Source organism: Botryllus schlosseri, chromosome 16 (assembly GCF_051294905.1).
Source record: "Botryllus schlosseri isolate E-star chromosome 16, Bs_hap1, whole genome shotgun sequence".
NCBI classification, from domain to species: Eukaryota; Metazoa; Chordata; class Ascidiacea; order Stolidobranchia; family Styelidae; genus Botryllus; species Botryllus schlosseri.
In genome coordinates, this window is record NC_137251.1 from 12,983,501 (window position 1) to 13,001,262 (window position 17,762).

At 39.6% G+C, this 17,762-nt stretch overlaps 1 protein-coding gene across 2 annotated transcripts in view; it reads right to left on the reverse strand.

Moving 5' to 3' along the window:
- Positions 1-304: 304 nt before the first annotated feature.
- The window catches only part of LOC145458664 (uncharacterized), a 40,393-nt gene continuing 22,935 nt past the window's right edge, over positions 305-17,762 (reverse strand). Inside the window, exons 4-17 of one of the 2 annotated variants that reach the window (XM_080337108.1) lie at positions 10,336-10,439; positions 9,913-10,063; positions 9,139-9,276; positions 8,623-8,721; positions 8,308-8,467; positions 8,115-8,244; positions 7,099-7,276; positions 5,287-5,374; positions 5,077-5,222; positions 4,941-5,015; positions 3,393-3,558; positions 2,695-2,813; positions 2,091-2,206; positions 305-1,008 (exon numbers count right to left, since the gene is read on the reverse strand). In XM_080337108.1, coding sequence (XP_080193234.1) covers positions 846-1,008; positions 2,091-2,206; positions 2,695-2,813; positions 3,393-3,558; positions 4,941-5,015; positions 5,077-5,222; positions 5,287-5,374; positions 7,099-7,276; positions 8,115-8,244; positions 8,308-8,467; positions 8,623-8,721; positions 9,139-9,276; positions 9,913-10,063; positions 10,336-10,439 — 1,833 coding nt within the window. In that variant the 3' untranslated portion in view covers positions 305-845. The remainder of the gene's footprint in view (positions 1,009-2,090; positions 2,207-2,694; positions 2,814-3,392; positions 3,559-4,940; positions 5,016-5,076; positions 5,223-5,286; positions 5,375-7,098; positions 7,277-8,114; positions 8,245-8,307; positions 8,468-8,622; positions 8,722-9,138; positions 9,277-9,912; positions 10,064-10,335; positions 10,440-17,762) is intronic. The other variant, XR_013921173.1, reaches the window with a different exon arrangement.

Genomic DNA, 17,762 nt, shown 5'->3' on the forward strand with positions numbered 1-17,762 from the left:
ATGGGATTTTCTTTTAGCTTCAGTACATTTACGGTGGATTTCAGAAGGAAATGGTTTCAACCAAAAATTATTTTCGCGATTTTATATCTTATTTGAGATCATATCATCTTTAGCGCGTAGTGCCCCTTGAAGTGACTATGTCTAAGGAAGATCAGGGATATCAGGTGAAGATGCATCTCTTTAACAATTTGGTATCACGAAGGCTGATTCTGTTTGCCATGACTCTGCTGCGTGGTCTGGAATTCTTGATATTATGCTACTATCTACAGTTTATTATATAAAACATACACATGTAGAGACGTGATGGGCCTTCGCTATCAACTCAATTTTATTATATATACAGACCAAATTAACAGAAAACGCAGATTCACGGAAATGCATTCGCAGTGATAGTGATTGTTTGACGTCTGAGCAGCTAATCGATGACAAATGACCAACAGTCGACCATTCATTTATCATGGCATAAAACACAAGGAATAGAACAACACAAGTGCAATGGAAAGTACAAGTAGCCTACACAACACAATATTACAATGGAAAGCGTAAAAACTGGCCCTACTAATAAAAGATTCACTGAACAAGTAATCGATAGGAAATTTCACTTTTATTGCAGCGCATTTTCGAGAACGATGTACAATGCAATGGATATGATAATTTCAAGAGCAGAGTAGAAATAGCATGTAGAAAGGCAGAAAGTACAGATCTATCAGTCCAACAACTAATCATAATCCATATGTGTTAGTAAAAACTCATCCACGGCCAATCTTCAATTGTAGATGTTCAATTGCTCATTGCTCGTATACTAGAAATGAAGGCATGACATTTTCGCCGCCTCTCTTACAGAGTCACTCGATTAATGCTTCCAAAGCATTGTTGAGATTCATTAAGCTGCGAAGCTCGGTCATACCCAACCGATCGTGCAAAAATCTGTAATAAAACTCTGGCGCGGTGTCTTTTAGATTCTTCAAAAACAGGAGGATTTGGCCGTCGATCGAAGACAAATTCTTCCTGCGAAACAATGGTTTAAATCGAACTTGAAACATCGCCGAATGTAGACCTATACCACAAATCAAAAACAATCAAAGTAGACACAATGCGTATCTGTTGTATAGCAGTAGTTCTTTAGTTTATAGTTTTTAGTTTATATTATTATCGGTGGTGTGTCGATATCACTGGTGATTGGCCAAAGGTCATTTCACATTAGGCCGATTATCTTTTTTGTGGTTCCTGAGTGATTCTAAGCTGGAGTGGGGCTCATTTAACCAACCGTACTTCACATCGCCGATATATTTCAATGAATACTAAAAGGAAATGTGCCTATCAGCATGCCTTTTGAGAACAAATATAATTTTGGTTAGATCGTTGGGACTGTTTTCGTCCAAGTCCTTTATTGGATGCATTTTAACCAAATCAACAACCGAATTCTCCCTCCTTTTATTCTATTTTCCTGTGCATATACTTAGTCAGTACGTCAACGTCGCAAATACAGGGGGATCCAAACAAAATTACGGCCCCCAAGAGTCTGACTTGAGACATCAAGGTGTAAAGTGATCATTGCAAAATCAATCACGCCACAGTGAGAGCTTACAGTGAATTTGCAAGCATCTCGCGTATCATCTATCCGCATTATATTCTATAGATCCGACGCTCAGCTATTTTGCGAAGCAGACTTTCAGAAGTTTGGTGTTCGAGCTTTGGAAATTGAGCTCAACGATTGGCGTTCCCTCTTTACATCTTAATAAGGACGATGCTCAATCACAACGGAAAAGCCTGACCATCACGTTACAATGTTACATCTGCTCACACAGAGAGATATTTTTTTACCGCTGTCATAACTCAGATCAATGTCTAAAAAGCTGCGTTAGAACTACGACATGAATTCTGCATGCATGGTTCTACTCACGAGTCTGATGAGTGCGTGAGTAGAAATCTGAAACTATGTTGTTTTGAGAGCACACCAAAGTTCGCACCGCTGGTATTTATATAAGGATGGCGTGTCAGTTTGCAATTACTTAGTCCGAAGACGACACCACCGTAACGAATTTTGGTGCCCTAATGGGGATATGATGATGGAAGTTCTCATATCTCACATGTGAACGTTGTTGATCGAGACCCAATCTTTGACTTCTTTTGACGTCCAGTTCTTTACGAGAGGACGGGCAGGATTTGCGAGGTCAGTCTGCTTGATGGAAATAATAGGCTCCTCCTATACAACAGCAATAACTCTGCGTAATTATATGTAGATCATGTCACATCATGTGTGAAAAACCGAACAAATATGCTATTACGGGCACTTGGAGCTAAGTCAAGCCCAATTTCTGCTTTTCGTGAGGGGTCTTAGTCGAAGTCTAGTTCACCGCAATATTCGATTTTTAGGAGTCGTGAGCAAGAGTTTAGGAGTTAATTTATGGAGAAATATCCAAGTATATATAGATTGTGTCAAATGAAAAGATACAGGCATGGTCCAATTCGATTCGAGCCGGAATTGCTATACCGTAATGAAATTGAGTCGTGAGTCGGAGTCGTTTCGTGGTGTCGAACGTAGAGTTTTATTGTCGTAGTTTCAGGATTTGTTAGTCGGAGGAATCAGACTAGCAATTTTGAATTTTATTCTGCACATTTGTTAATTTTGTAACCTTCGATTTGTATTATTTTCACGTTTTTACGTTGGTGAATGTGATGATGGTTACACACTTTTGGTTCCGGTGGTATTTTAGCTCTGGTTCCAATTTCTTTCGTTAGCTTTGTGAAGACCGTTTCGAACTCTGCCAAGTCACTGAAATCGAAATACAGCTTCGCTCCTTGCAAGGCCCCTGAAAATATACTTGAAGAGAAACTTCCGTGTTACTTTCCAATTTTTCCAAACCATAACATCATGACTAATGCTATAGTAGCGACTATTTCTCATATACCGGTAATAGAATCACCGCATGCGCCACGAATTCCATCCCATCTTACCCTCGAGCTTTCTCGGATTGGGATGAGTGTTTATTGTGCTTGAATATTTAGACGTCAATAGTATTATAACGTTATCCGAGAACGATAGTTTTTCTTTATTGTCTAATCTTTCACAGGGTTCATGTTCAAACGTCTGATAAATTTGTACCCCATATATCCAAATAGACGGTAATGTCTTACTATACCCGCCAATTCAAACATTGTGGAATTAACAATGTTACGAAGTTGACAGTCACATCATTTTATCAACTCCTACTTGTTTAGTCACAGAGTCATTTCCGTCAAACAATTCGAAGGTAAAGAACCCCGCGTTTAAAAAATAAGAAGATTCCCGAAGCCTCTTGTTCAAAATACGTGATGACTGCTTGGGGATTATTTTAAATTCCAGTATTTCTAAGCCAGTTCATCAATTGAGCTAGTAGATATCTTCTTACCGAGCCAGCCATCAGGCTCATAGCTTTTTTCCACTTTTAATGGGATGAGAGTTTTCTCGAGTTTATACGCATATTCCGCCTCCGTTCTGCAGTTCGGACTTTCCTTGTATTTTCGAGACATGCAGAGTAACACGATGGCGGACTTTTCGACCGCGTCCGCCATAGCCTGAACGAAAATACCAGTACTCACAATCAGTACAATATCAGTATAGGAAAGTATGGTATCAGTTATCTCTTGGAGAGTAGATGGAAATTTTCGTTCACGTTCGGCCGTGAAAACGTGCTTCAAATACATATTTTACGGCAGATACCAATAACCCGTCCCGAGCCAATATTGTTCGGGTGGACAACTCGAAGACGACATTACAAAGAAGAAGACATTACAAAGAAGACGTTACCAGCAGTGCCGATGACAGAAATGAAGCAAACCCGCAGCCGGTCAGCCTGAGCCAACACGTATTCGGAAGGCTGTAGACGAGTGGTTCACAGCCGGTGAGGAATTCCCAACTTATGGGTAATTCAGGGGTTTCTGGTGGGTAACAGACGTACTTGCAAAATCAATACATACAGTATAAAATACGTACGGAGGCATAAAACCACCACTATGGTTACCAGTTCACTGCTCTGGGCCGTGTGCGTCGATAATTTTATTGCGAGCTGTTCACAAAAACGTATTTTGAATTCTGGATAACCCAGATTGGGGTTACAAACACACTAGCACGAGCAGCATGACGTGCAATTCGCATAGTTTTGCGGGATACCAGTACAGAAGAAATCTTATGTTGCAGTAAAAGGCAATATCAGACGTCGGAGGGATATTGCGTGCACTCAAATAAGCAAATAGCTTTTCCGTGACATCCGTCATATCACTCTGGTGAATTCAGAGTTTCATAAAACGTAATGAATACATTTTAAAGAAAATTCGACCATAGTTATCTCGACCTCGGATTCACGTTTGTTCAGAAAAATTACAATCATTGACTTTCTTTTCACGGGTGGTCAGTATATCCATCCTTTGCGTCTTACCTTGCACCAATGAAAAGTTTTTACTAAACGAAGTATTATCAAATTTTTATTGGCGGGATCATTTTTAAGGGCTTGATAGAGGAATTTTAGGTTGTGGGGAATGAAGACTCGAAAAATATCTGAAACGGGGAATGAAGAAACAGGTTGGGAACAACTGGTGTAGATCGATGTGGCGCCGTACCCTATCCTTGACAATTTATTACAACCCTGGTATCGCTGGAGAATGTACTGTTTCTTGCCTGTTATTTTCATTACGACTTAGTTGCTTTCCGTTGATTACGCTCACTCGCATTTTATATAGTGCTGTGACTACGTGATCACTTGTCTGTTGTTTAAGGTGTTGTCTCTTGCGTTGTCGTATCTGAACTGTACGTACCGTATATTTCATGTATGCCTTGTTTATTAATATAATAAGTAAAGTCTATCTCGAGGTCAGAACATAAGTATTTAAGAAGGTAGTCCGTTTCCCGCAAGGTATAGTTATGGAACAGGCACGAAGCAAAACATAATATCAGCACATACCTGTAATGTTGATCCCCCCATCGACTCGACATCGATCCATACTCGGTATCCGAGACTTTCAAACTCATCCTTTACCTGCGAACATTGAGAGTCTATCGTTCTACTAGCAATATCGGTTATATATTATCAATTTTACCCGTATCATGAGTTTTTGATAATCCCATTGGTAGCTAATCATTATATGTTGGCCAGATGAGTCGTATTCGTTTGTCTCATTCTTTCCATAGTCTCCACCCATGACTTTCATGTCCGACATTGGAATCCTGGGAGTATGCATATCATCTGCAATTTTTAAAGGCAACTCATCACATTTCGGTATGTTACTGATCAAAATAGAATTTCAAACCATCAGAGTCATATTCCTCTTGCTGCGCGTTTGGCGGAAATTCAATCTTACTTTGAAACAAGCCGGGAGCCATAGAAATACTGCCAGCCTGAAAGTTGATATGGTTTGGAAAATAAATGTTTTGGCAACCCGAATCTTCAACACCCCTTTGGATTTTTTTCGGAATTTTTTTCGTAATGCCAATTTATACAACAACTTCACTATTCGCAAAATCGCAATAGATAATATAAATTTAAATCAGCGGTTCTCAACCTTTTTTGACACGCGCCCCCTTGGCGATGGTCAAAAAAATCGCGCCCCCCTGACCCCCCTCACATTTATCGTCATGTCAAAAAGAGCACATCATCTAATACAGAGGTGGGCAACCTTCTTGCTAATCATGGCCGCAGTTCGATTACTTATCTAGCCTAAGGCCGCATTCCCGGGCATAGCCGCAATGAACGATCTGGACGGAAAATACCTATGGTATACTGTCCATATCCATTCCCGGTGAACTCCGGACTATTCTACTTTTCACAACGGCGTATTGTACGCACCGAAATCGCGAGTGTCAATGTTATGAATTGTTGCTGGGAGTGCACACTGTCGCGCCGGGCGCGAAATTTTTTCAGAGCCGCGAATGAATTGTTCTTTCTTTAGGATTCTCATTCCTGCTTCAAGTAAGAAGGGCGCTACGGCATTACAATCAAAAAATGAAGTCTTGTTGAATTGCGCGGAGCGTGAACAAAAATTTCAAGATTAAATAAAATCTCTCGAAAATTCGGGAGTGAATTCATAATTGCAATTTGCATGTCTACGGTCGCCAACACGTACTAATTGAATTAGGCGTCGACGGCCGCACAAATTCCCTTCTACGGCCGCATGCGGCCGTACGGGCTGCCCACCCCTGATCTAATAGTATACATGTGGTATATCTTAGTCCAATTTTGAATCCGCATTCCAGTTGTTTAGTCTTTTACATTGCTGTCAAACTTCCCCAAACTTGTTTGAAAATAACAAATAACATTGAAAAGGATATCAATTAATTTCAAGGTAGGTTGCACTGAGACTAATCCTGATGCTAGTAGTGACTACAGAGAGCACGGCGTCGTTCTGTCCTGCCATGCTAAATTTGATCAGTTTCGGAAATGAATTAAATTGTGTTGATTTATAGCCTAATTGAGGGCGAAACCGGGCAACCTATATTGCATCTAGTCTGTCTTAGGCAGTACAGTTCGCCAGCTATCAACAACAGCCACCTATAGCACACAGAGATTTAGGCTACTGCCAAAGCTATTGAGTAATTAATGACTTGCACGTAGGAATTTCTCTAAATCTTCAAAGAATATCAGAAATTGGCTCAAATGAAGTTGAAGTCAGCCTACTCCGTTGAGCGCGACTGCTGGAGTTTGAGTTTGGCAAGCTTTCTAGAATACGAATTAAGTTCAATCTTCAATAATCGTTTCTTCAAAATGGTTGTGAAATACATGTTTAGTCACAATTTATACAGACATTGACAAAATTGACAAAAATTTCTCGCACCCCCCCCCCCCCCCCTGAGAGCCTTCCGCGCCCCCCAGGTTGAGAACCCCTGATTTAAATGCTCTTAAGGTAATATATTCTGTGTCCCTGGCGGCTTTTCTTACACATGAAACCCAGATCGAACGATCGGAAGTGACAAAATGATCGCAAATTTGCTGTTCTACTACTCTTTTCAAAGCCCTTGCTACCACACTATTGTATAGACGGGTACATAGTGATTTGGAGACTCGTGATATACATTCCCAGTTGATCGGCAAATATATATTGTGATTTTATATCCATGTTCCTTACCATATTTCCAGCGACTGAAATCTTTTTCTTGCGTTGTATTGATGCCGGATGCAGTGGCGGAAGCCGGGTCGGAAGCGAAGATGGCATCGACTGAATTATCTTTTCCGCATTTGCTTTGTTCAATCTTTGCTCCTCTTCGAGAACCCAAATTGCTCCAATTGCTGATGGTTTCCACTGACTGTAGATAATCCAAGCATCGTACTCGGATCGAGGATTTCATATGGCGGTTACTTAGGCTAAGCATATTTTTGACTATACGATGAGGAGCACTTTTGCATCACAAAAAGTCGGGACTTACTGCTTATAGTCGGGACATGGAAAATACTTCTATGAAGGCGTCTAGGAATATTGATTGTTAATTTCTTGTCAAAACATCGCAGTTTAGAGACATCGCGAAGAGAAAATGAGTCAGGAAGACCACGCGTGGCCTACGATAACCCAGTGATCGGACCACGATTTTTACCAAAGGCTGTCAAATCGGTCGTTGCTAGTGCCCATGTAGAAGTATAGGTAATGCCGTAAATTTCCAAGCAATTACAAGAAGAGGTAGCGATTCTCAAACCATGTTCAAACGATTTCAAACACAAGTTGAAAGGTAAGGTATGGGAAGTATACCCAAGTAAATAACCCGAAGATGTAGATTGATGCAGGGTGTCGCCTACATTTTCAAGTCAATCGCCGGTGACATGTCTTCAAATTGTAATATTCACTTTTGAGAGTAACGCAGAATGACTAATGGCGATGAAAATATGTGCATTTTTCGGAATAATAGTATTTCACCATCCTACAGGGTCAGAAAGCTATTAAAATACAACTTTGTACTTGACAAGATCTTAAATATAAGAGTAAGTCGTTTGGCTTTGAAGTAGATATGGAAGTAGTGAAAAGATTTGAATATACGTCCTACAGGTAGACGAAATCCAGTTGAGTAATTCGAGGAAGAGAAGTATACATGTACACTATTAATATCCATTTCTTTTCTTTCTATCGTAATTGATGAAATTGATAGCGTTTACCCGTTTGTCATGCTCAACTTTCTAAGTGCGTCCATTAAGCCCTCGCATTCCCTGATTTTCCTTTGATTTTCTTTACTGAATGACAATACCCAAATTGTTTTCGCCGCTATTGACTTTTCGCCCTCGTTGCCTTCGTGCAAGAGAACGACAGAGAGAGTGACAAAGTCTTCACCTCGACTCATCTAGAACTCACCAATGTCCAAAAGTTCTCGTAGCAGCGGTAGAACGCCCTGGTTTACAATTGCCTCTTTGTTTTGGTCGTTACTGGCGAGGCGCATGAGGCCCGACACGATTTCTTCCACTCTGAAGCCGTCATGCTTATGGTCTTGGCTTTTGATTGCTTTTCGAAGGTACTATAGATAGAAAACGGGAATGCCGAGATGTGTATATTGACGCATTAGAACTATAGGTTAAAAAGCTATGTTTATGACGCCACGAACTACCGCAACGTTAGTTTGGTTAAATGATTGAATCGCAGCTATGGTCATCATCAGACTCGACACCTTACCCTGCGAATGAACTTGATCACGGTATTATCCGTCGATATGATCGCATTGTCCTTTTCCTCTATTATATAAGCCAGGGTAAGGGTAGCAATGATTTTTATCTGTAAACAGAAAGGGATATTCAGTTAAAATAACGATACCTTCGGCGTGTTTTTCAAACCCCGTACATGATCATATAGCATAGAATAGAATGTATAAAATAGACATACCAACAACGGTAGGCGTTGGGTATATATCTATATATACATGACTCCCAGTGGCAACAAGCTGTTATTACCATGCTGGCAAACTGCAGCCGTTGTTTGTTAGTATCTAAATTCTATAGGTGGCTCATAGAAGTACATCAATATTGGAAGTAGACTATCGTTTTCCTATATTTCGTGGAGGTGGAAATATTTATGGCAGTCAATCAAATCACGTATACCATTCAGCTGTGATTATATTCCTGAAATTGCAGTGCTCGATTGGAAATCGTAGCTTTGCATAATTCCAACTACAGTTCGATTGAGTCTTCTTACCTCGGGTATTTCGGCCTTCAAGAGAGGCACCAAGGCATCCAATACGTTGGCTTCGTCCATGTATACTTTACTATCACTCGACTTCGCGCAATTGTGAAGAACGGAAACACTTTGCAAAATGATACCATATCTTTCATACTGTAAAGAGCAAAAACAGATGATACTCAAATGCATACAGCAGCAAGCATATGTTATATGGTGCGTGGACATGCGACGCACAGGCACATAAAAACAGCCGACCCGTAAGAACCAGGAGCATTCGGCACTTATGCATGTCGGTTAAAAATAGGGGGTGGGCTGGATAAGAGTTATATCATGATTATTATTATTAGGATTAGGATCGAGGTTAATTTTGGTTCAGGTAGATCAATAGGATTTAAAGATAGTTTTTGCGTTAAAGTCGCATGCTCTAGTGTTGCACTCTTATAACCGACATTTACCATTATGCAGCAGCTCACTTTTCTCACAATGGAGTATTTATAACTGAACATGTAGAGTATATTCATCATAGGGAACAGTATAGGGTACAGCAATTTGTTTCACTTCCAAATAAACTGGGCAGTTTTAAATCATGCAGCAAAATTTATAAATTGAATCGTGACATTGAACTTTAAAAGCTTTAAAAGTTTTAGTTATGTGAGGTTTTCAATATTTTGTTTCATATATCGCTCTTATAGCTTCGTGCGGGCTCCGTGATACCTCCGCATACATGAGTTGATGCGAAATAACCTAATGACCCTATTTTCAGAAACATGCTTTCTTCCGTGCACTTACGTTGTCACCAAGATCATCAGCATTGCTCTTGATCTCATCTACAAGTACTTGGAAGGTTCCAGCTCTTCCAAGTGCTAAGGTAAACTCGCTGCTCGCGTCGGAGTAATTCCAGCACACAGACTTCAGCAAGCCAAGGCATTCATCCCTGTAACTGTAGTACGCTCTGTCTTTTTATATGCCCATAGAATATGATAGTGCGGAGTTGATCCCAAAAAACGTATTTGGGGGTTGTCAGTTGTCAACTCTCGATTGGTGAAAGAGCGACAGCTGTTTAGTGTTTAGTACCATATATTGGTCAAAAAGATCCGTGGTCAACGTTCCATATTATATGGATCCCGAAGCAATGACGCCTCCAGCGTTCAATACGATGTATAAATACGCTGTTGCATAACGGAAATGTCATGTGGCCCTTACAGAACTTACGTAGAATTTTCACAATCCATTGGCAAAAGAGCTCTCATGTACTCCGTAAATATTTTTCCTCCGTTGTTATCGGCAATTTCATCTCCTAAAATTCTTTTGTGCTCCTGCGGAGTGCAAACGTCAATTAATTATATATGTCGTTATAAACAACGGTGACATGCCAGTTCGCAAGTAGTGTAGTCGATCGGTCTGGGTGTGCCCTTTTTTGCATGGGGCTCTTATGGGCGGGGTGGCATGTCGCCTGGAAACCCGGGGTGGCATATCGCGCTTTTAGACCCCCCTCTCGGTCGCACATCGCCATTGGTTCTTATGGGTGGGGTGGCATGTCGCACTTTCCGGTATAGGCATCTCTCACACATCGCATGGAAAACTCGTGGTGGCATATCGCACTTTTAGATATAGACATCTCTCGCACATCGCATGGAAAACTCGTGGTGGCATGTCGCACTTTTAGACATCTCTCGCACATCGCATGGAAACTCGGGGTGGCATGTCGTACTTTCGAGTATAGGCATCTCTCGACCGGTGTTGAATATGTATCAAGTGAATAGTCATGTGAATGAATCTTTGTTAATGTGTATATCGTGAAAACTCGCGGTCGTGACTCGCCTTTTTTGCTATAGGCTGTGGCGGTGATTCGCCTGTCGTGTATTCTTACGGGATCTGTGATGACTCGCCATGTGTTCTTATGGGTGCGGTCGTGATTCGTACTTTCAGGCATCTCTCGCGCGGTGTTGAATATGTACGAGTCACCAACAATAACCGCGCGGACGGAAACGTGACTTGTTGTGAGGATTAAGCAGTGCGACCTATATTTCGAACGACCTGCGTGCTGAATTATTTCTCGTCCAGCCGCTACTATCGATTATTACACTATTCCTGAATCGTAATGAAAACTCGTGGTCGTGATTCGTACTTTCCCGTGATTCGTAATGGATTCTTATGGACGCTGTCGTGATTCGTACTTTCGGGTATAGGCATCTCTCGCATGTCGTATTGGAAACTCGTGTTGGCATGCGGCTCTTATTTCTTACGGCGGGGGTCGCATGCGGCTATTGCGTCTTATGGATGCGGTCGTGATTCGTACTTTCGGTATAGACTGCGGGCGGTATGTCGTACTTTCAGCAAAAAAGGTGTGAAATAGTTTGCAAAACCCCGCAATCGCTGACAAGGAATCACTTCCAAGGTAATATTTTGGTAATTAGTTTACCGCAGAGCCGGCGTAGACGGCGTTTCGAACATCAACAATAACCGCGTTCACAAACTAACACTTCAAAAATGTGTGAAATAGTTTGCAAAACCCCGCGATCGCTGACAAGATAATATCTCGGACATAACCATCTTTCGCGACTTGGTGTTACAGACATATCGATCGCTCACGCGGTGAAATATTCGTAAGCATCACTCGCAGAATTATATTTTGGTAATTATTTTGTCACAGAGCCGACGTAGACGGCGACTTCAACACCAACAATAACCGTGCACACAAACTAACACTTCAAAAAAGGTGTGAAATATTTGTAAAATGCTACGATCACTCACAAGATAATGTCCCAGACATAGCCATCATTCGTGACTTGCTGTTACATACATACCAATCGCTCACAAGGTAATATTTTGATAGTTTGGCACGGAACTTGATTTCACTCGTAAGATTTAACAAGTAACGAATAACAGACCGCCAGTGTCGGTAACTTGAATAGCGACAAATTGTCACTTATTTCCGCTCTAACCCTAATCCTCTGTGAAGTGAACGCTTATTCAAAAGGGTGTGATATAATTTTAAAATCCGACGACCACTCACCGGATAATGCTAGCAATCCCTCATACCCGCTCACAAGGTAATATTTCGGTAATTAGTTTGTCCCAGAACCGTCGCAGGCGGTGATTCGAAAACCAACAATTTGTCACTTGACCGCGATCGCTATATGTTTCACACCTCGCGAATAGTGGCTGACTTTAGTTGCGTGATAAGATCCATGAAAATATTCAATCAATGTGTTAGTTTGTCAACTTGAAATGTAACTCACTACACAAATCAAGTCGATTCGTATCTGAATGTTTTAAATCGGTACAACTCTAATCCTTTGACAAATCCCTTAACGCGTTTTTGCTGAATCGAACGTAACCCGAATATTACTGACGCCGACTTTCAGCCACATCGAATTATTCGCACATTCCGCGCCACTGTTTTCACACTTATAGAATCAATACCAACTATAACTCTACAAGAATCAAGAATCACAAGTATGTGCATTACACAGTTATTGTCTTTATTGACTTGGAATCAAACTCTTAACAAAAACACACATCTTATCACTCGTCAACTCTAGCATTACCAAAAAATTCCAGTATTGTTGATTGAAAATCCTTGAGTCATTATTATCAAAAATGTTATAGTACCGCATCGGAATCCATTCGCGGGATGTACTAAAGATAAATCCAGATAATCCAAAATGAAATATTTGGACTTTGACAAACATGACTACCAACTTTGATCCAGTCACATTTCAAGATCATACTTTGAAACAACCCTTGAAACTTACAACTCTATTCACGACTGAGTTTTCCGTTTATCAAATAGAGTTTCAGTAAATACTATCGCGATATTTTAATGTGTTACTACACACAATAGAATCAATCAATGAAATAGCACCTGTTGTAAATATTTCTAACTTGACAACCACTTGTGCATACCGCGATCGACTTGTGACGCGATGAGTTAAATCGTAAATCGGAATATTTCAATCTATTTGTCGAAACCTTGAACAAACTATCAGGTTATTTTTTGTTGATGTTGTAATCGAGTGAACGGAAATAGTATTACGTCTCAACATTTTAACATCTTCCCATACACAAAAGAGTAAAATACAAAAAACCTTGTCAAGTCAATCCGTTTGTAACTTACCCAACCAAAACAAAAAGTATCCTTACGAAAAGTAGACAAGACTACGCAAGTAATCACTACAACCAACAAACATATCAAGTTCGGTTTTAGGCATATACCACCAACTCGTCTTATTGGAATGTCAGCAACTCTTTACGGTCATAGTTACAACCACATAAACTAATTTACCCTGCCCACACGTCATGATCATTCCTGAAATCAACACAAACTCGACCACTGACTTGAGTTAACCACAAAAACGACATCAAGTTTTTAATCCACTTATAGCTGACAGATTATTCGAATACATCGATGGAGAATATTATTGAACTCGTCGGTATTGTTACTTCAACAAATTACACCGACTGCGAAAGTTAATATCGAATGGTAACACTTGATCACATATTTGTTGAACACAGACATGACAAAGAACATGATCGGGATTTTATAAACTAGTCATATTACTTTTCGCATCTATCAATATCAGAATACAAGACATCAAACTTTTTGTTAAATGTAACATAGCACTTTTGGAATCGGATTCGTTATAGTCGTACAAATTGTATTAAACCCAACATCAAAACAAAAGGACTTTTTTAGTTCATTGAAATCAAATCATTCGTCTTCGACTTGTGCTTTTTTAGATTGCCCGCGACAATTCGTTTCGAGTGAGTTGTAACCAAAGTCAAGATATCTTTGTGTCCACAGATATGGAAGATGAATATAGCTAACACAATCACGAATCGACGTTTCAGAGTATTTCACGGATGTAATAAACTTGTTAGTGTCACCTATCTAAAAGTACGCATGCGTTCGATTTCCATACCGACTGTTCCGATGTTTAGGATTCACTTACAATAACCACGGGTGAGGATTTAACATCAACGTCGTTACTGATGGTATTCACAACAGAGAATCGAAACATTACACAGTGTGAAAATATATCTTTGATATCAAAGCATTATCCCAAGTATACGATTAATAGTCAACTCCGTTCACACTTTCTATAGAACGTGCTAAATGTAAAATATCACGAGGTTGCACTCTAAGACTTTGATCATTACAAAAGTAAATTGGAATATGTTTGCTGGATGCATTCAATTCAGCTAGAAATGTCTAGTGCACAACAATCGTAATATCAAGGAAGTACTTGCTATCACTAAACGTGTTTTGTATCGTTGTTCATTTGTAGTATTGATTGAAATTGTTTTTGAACACGCAAATAATAATTCCCGACATGAAACCAAGTCGCTGAAAGTCGTTACCATAACAAAGAAACAATTTGTACGATGTTTGGCAAATGTACCCTATAGTTAGGTGTACTAGAATTATTTGTGTAACACATACACCGACAATGCAATCGAAATTTTTTCCGTTGTCATTCGCTAAAGTAAATGTCATCACAATACTCTGTCACTAAAAGACGTTACTCGGACGTGCTTGAATTCTAGGCATAGTTCTGATTTACCCAACACAAGACCCAAGGACAACCCTAGTTTCAGTCGAACACAGATATCCAAAATATCGCACACTTCGCTATTCCTAAAGCGCAAACACCCGATACAAAATATTACTTGTTGTGTTGTTGCGGCATCATCTTCACAATATCACCCTCGATACAAATGATGTTTATGTGTAACATGCTATTGATTTGAATCACACCCACCTGACGGAAGAGGATTTACTCAATCTTTACAAAATGGATATTGACCAACATCACATCACCGGATTGTATCTGTTTTGCTGGATACGAGTTATGTTAGTTTAACAGTAAACAAATTTCACCCTCTTGTATTATGAACTCAATGCGTTAGCAGTCATTCAATATTTTGTTTGTGTCAACTAGTTACTTGGTATGTTACTCCACAACTCTTACAAAAGTACGACGGATATTAACATCACACTAAGTAATTAACTTTACTCCGCTTTCACAACAAAACAGCTAGTAGATATTATCATTCAAAATATTCCTAACCCTTTACACATCAGTAACAAATCATACAACGAATATGTTTTGTGGGTCGAGTTGTTGTTCAGTGTCAAGTCTACCTGTTGAAACGTACATTAAAACAACACAGTCACAATCAAATTAAAACCGCGAATCTATTTTCATTTCCTCGCAAACTGTCACATACAGAAAAATAAATTTAATTTCCCAAAACATACTTGTAACCAATCGCTTTCATTAAACACACAACACTATAATAGTATTTACTTTCTACAACATAGACATTCCGGTGTAGTCAAGAAATCAAAATCATCGACTTCTGTTTACGGTGTTAGTGTGTGCATGTCATACATGTGGGCCCGTATTAAAATGGACACGACACGACTGACTGTAAGGAGATAGAAGTCTATCGCATAGATTTACATGTGGTCTTCGCTACGGTTTCAAAAAACGAATCATCTCTTTTGCATTGATCTAGACCGAGCAAGTTAGTTAATGGCCATGATTGTGTTTGTCATATGTGAATGATAGGAATACTGTCAAATCTACATACAACAATCTTCTGACGATCATAATAGCAATTTTATTTTCCGCCCCTTCATAATTGTAAAACTCGGTAACTACGTTTAACAAGACCAATCACACTACCAGCGTTGAACACAAGATACCTACCCAAGTAAAATTATCATTTTCACCTAGAGGTCCACCATCACCTAACTAAAATACCATTGTCCTTTGGAGATTTATCGTTTACCCAGTGTAACAATCCCCTTTTCACTTGGAAATCTATTTTTGCCCTGGATAACAAACCTCTTTTCACTTGGAAATCTATTTTTGTCCTGGATAACAATCCTTTTTCACTTGGAAATATATTTTTTCTCTTGGTAACAAAACTTTTTCACTTGGAAATCTATTTTTTCTCTTGGTAACAATCCTTTTTCACTTGGAAATATATTTTTTCTCTTGGTAACAAAACTTTTTCACTTGGAAATCTATTTTTTCTCTTGGTAACAAACCTTTTCCACTTGGAAATCTATTTTTTCTCTTGGTAACAAACCTTTTTCACTTGGAAATATATTTTTTCTCTTGGTAACAAACCTTTTTCACTTGGAAATATATTTTTTCTCTGGGTAACAAACCTTTTTCACTTGGAAATATATTTTTTCCCTGAGCAACAAACCATTCTCACTTGGCGGGTCGTCGTTTACCTTAGTAAAAATATCATTTTCCTTTGGAGATCCGGCGTTTACCTAGTGTAACAATACATTTTCTCTTGGTCATCTAGCTTTTCCTAGAGTAACAAAACCATTTTCATTTTGAAATCTGACAAACACACCTGACAATTTGGTATTTGTTGTATTGACGATAGTTTGAAATAGATTACAACGAACAGTGACGGAAATATACACGGAGTTACAGAGTATACCTCCATCAGTCGTATCACATCAATATCATCGGTTAACCACATACAATATACTCTTGTACACAGAAATGTATGTTTCGGAAAATTGGACAATAGGCTTCGATAGTTCTGTGATGTCCGGGTTCGTGCTTTGGATTTTCCAGAGTCAAAATGTCTGAATAAAACACCTCCTCGACGATGGGTGGTATGTGGATAACGGTGTTCGGAAAACGGTTGGATTTATGTTACTCATCGTGATAACTACTCCAGGTCGAGTTTGCCCACCTGCATGTTTACTATATTGTATCTTTATTGGTCAGTGTATGTCTCGACATTCAGTTTGAAATCGGAAACCCTGATAAAGTACGTAACCGGATCCGGATATCAACTCTGAATCGATAAACCAATGAACAATATTCAAAGTAAACATGTTACACCCTGTGTTTCCACGAAAAAAATACCATCCAGACATATGTCGCGCTTGTTTGCCCACACCAGTATACGCGTAAATGGAGGTGTGTGACATTGCATACAATGTGTTGGTATACAAACATCGATCCACAGACATTATCATAGCCGGTAGTTTTGATACAGATCGAATGTCATCACACCCGATAACAATGTCATACCAATAAGCCACATTGCAATGACTCTGAGTCAATCTGAAGCAGGACATACAGACACACAAACATGGAACCCTAACATGGGTTATTCGCACGACGGTGAAAGTGAACTGTACAACATATACCAATTGGGCGTTCACAGTCGAATATGCGAACCATGCACAATCATATACCCAGATTTTTGTTGGATATGTACGAAACCGATAAATCGATACATTTCTTTTCCTTCAACGTCAATAATACAAGCGCCATTCCAATGCATCGCTCGAATGTAAGGTTCGTCGGGTGTAAAATCCATGTCAAATAACACCAAAGTGTGATTTCCGTGTTTTATTATTTCCACCGACGCTTCTTGTCTGTGTCGTAACACTATGGTGCGGGGAGTTGAAAAATGGTGGATTGTGAAACGGATTGACATGACCAACAGAATCGACGTCAATAGACTTGTGACGATGTCGTTTCAAAATGATACCGATCTCTTGTGGCGATGACCGTTTCGAAATGTTGCCGGACGAACTGGACCCTTACGATGATGTGTTTTATGATTGTGTGTGAAATCGCGAGGTA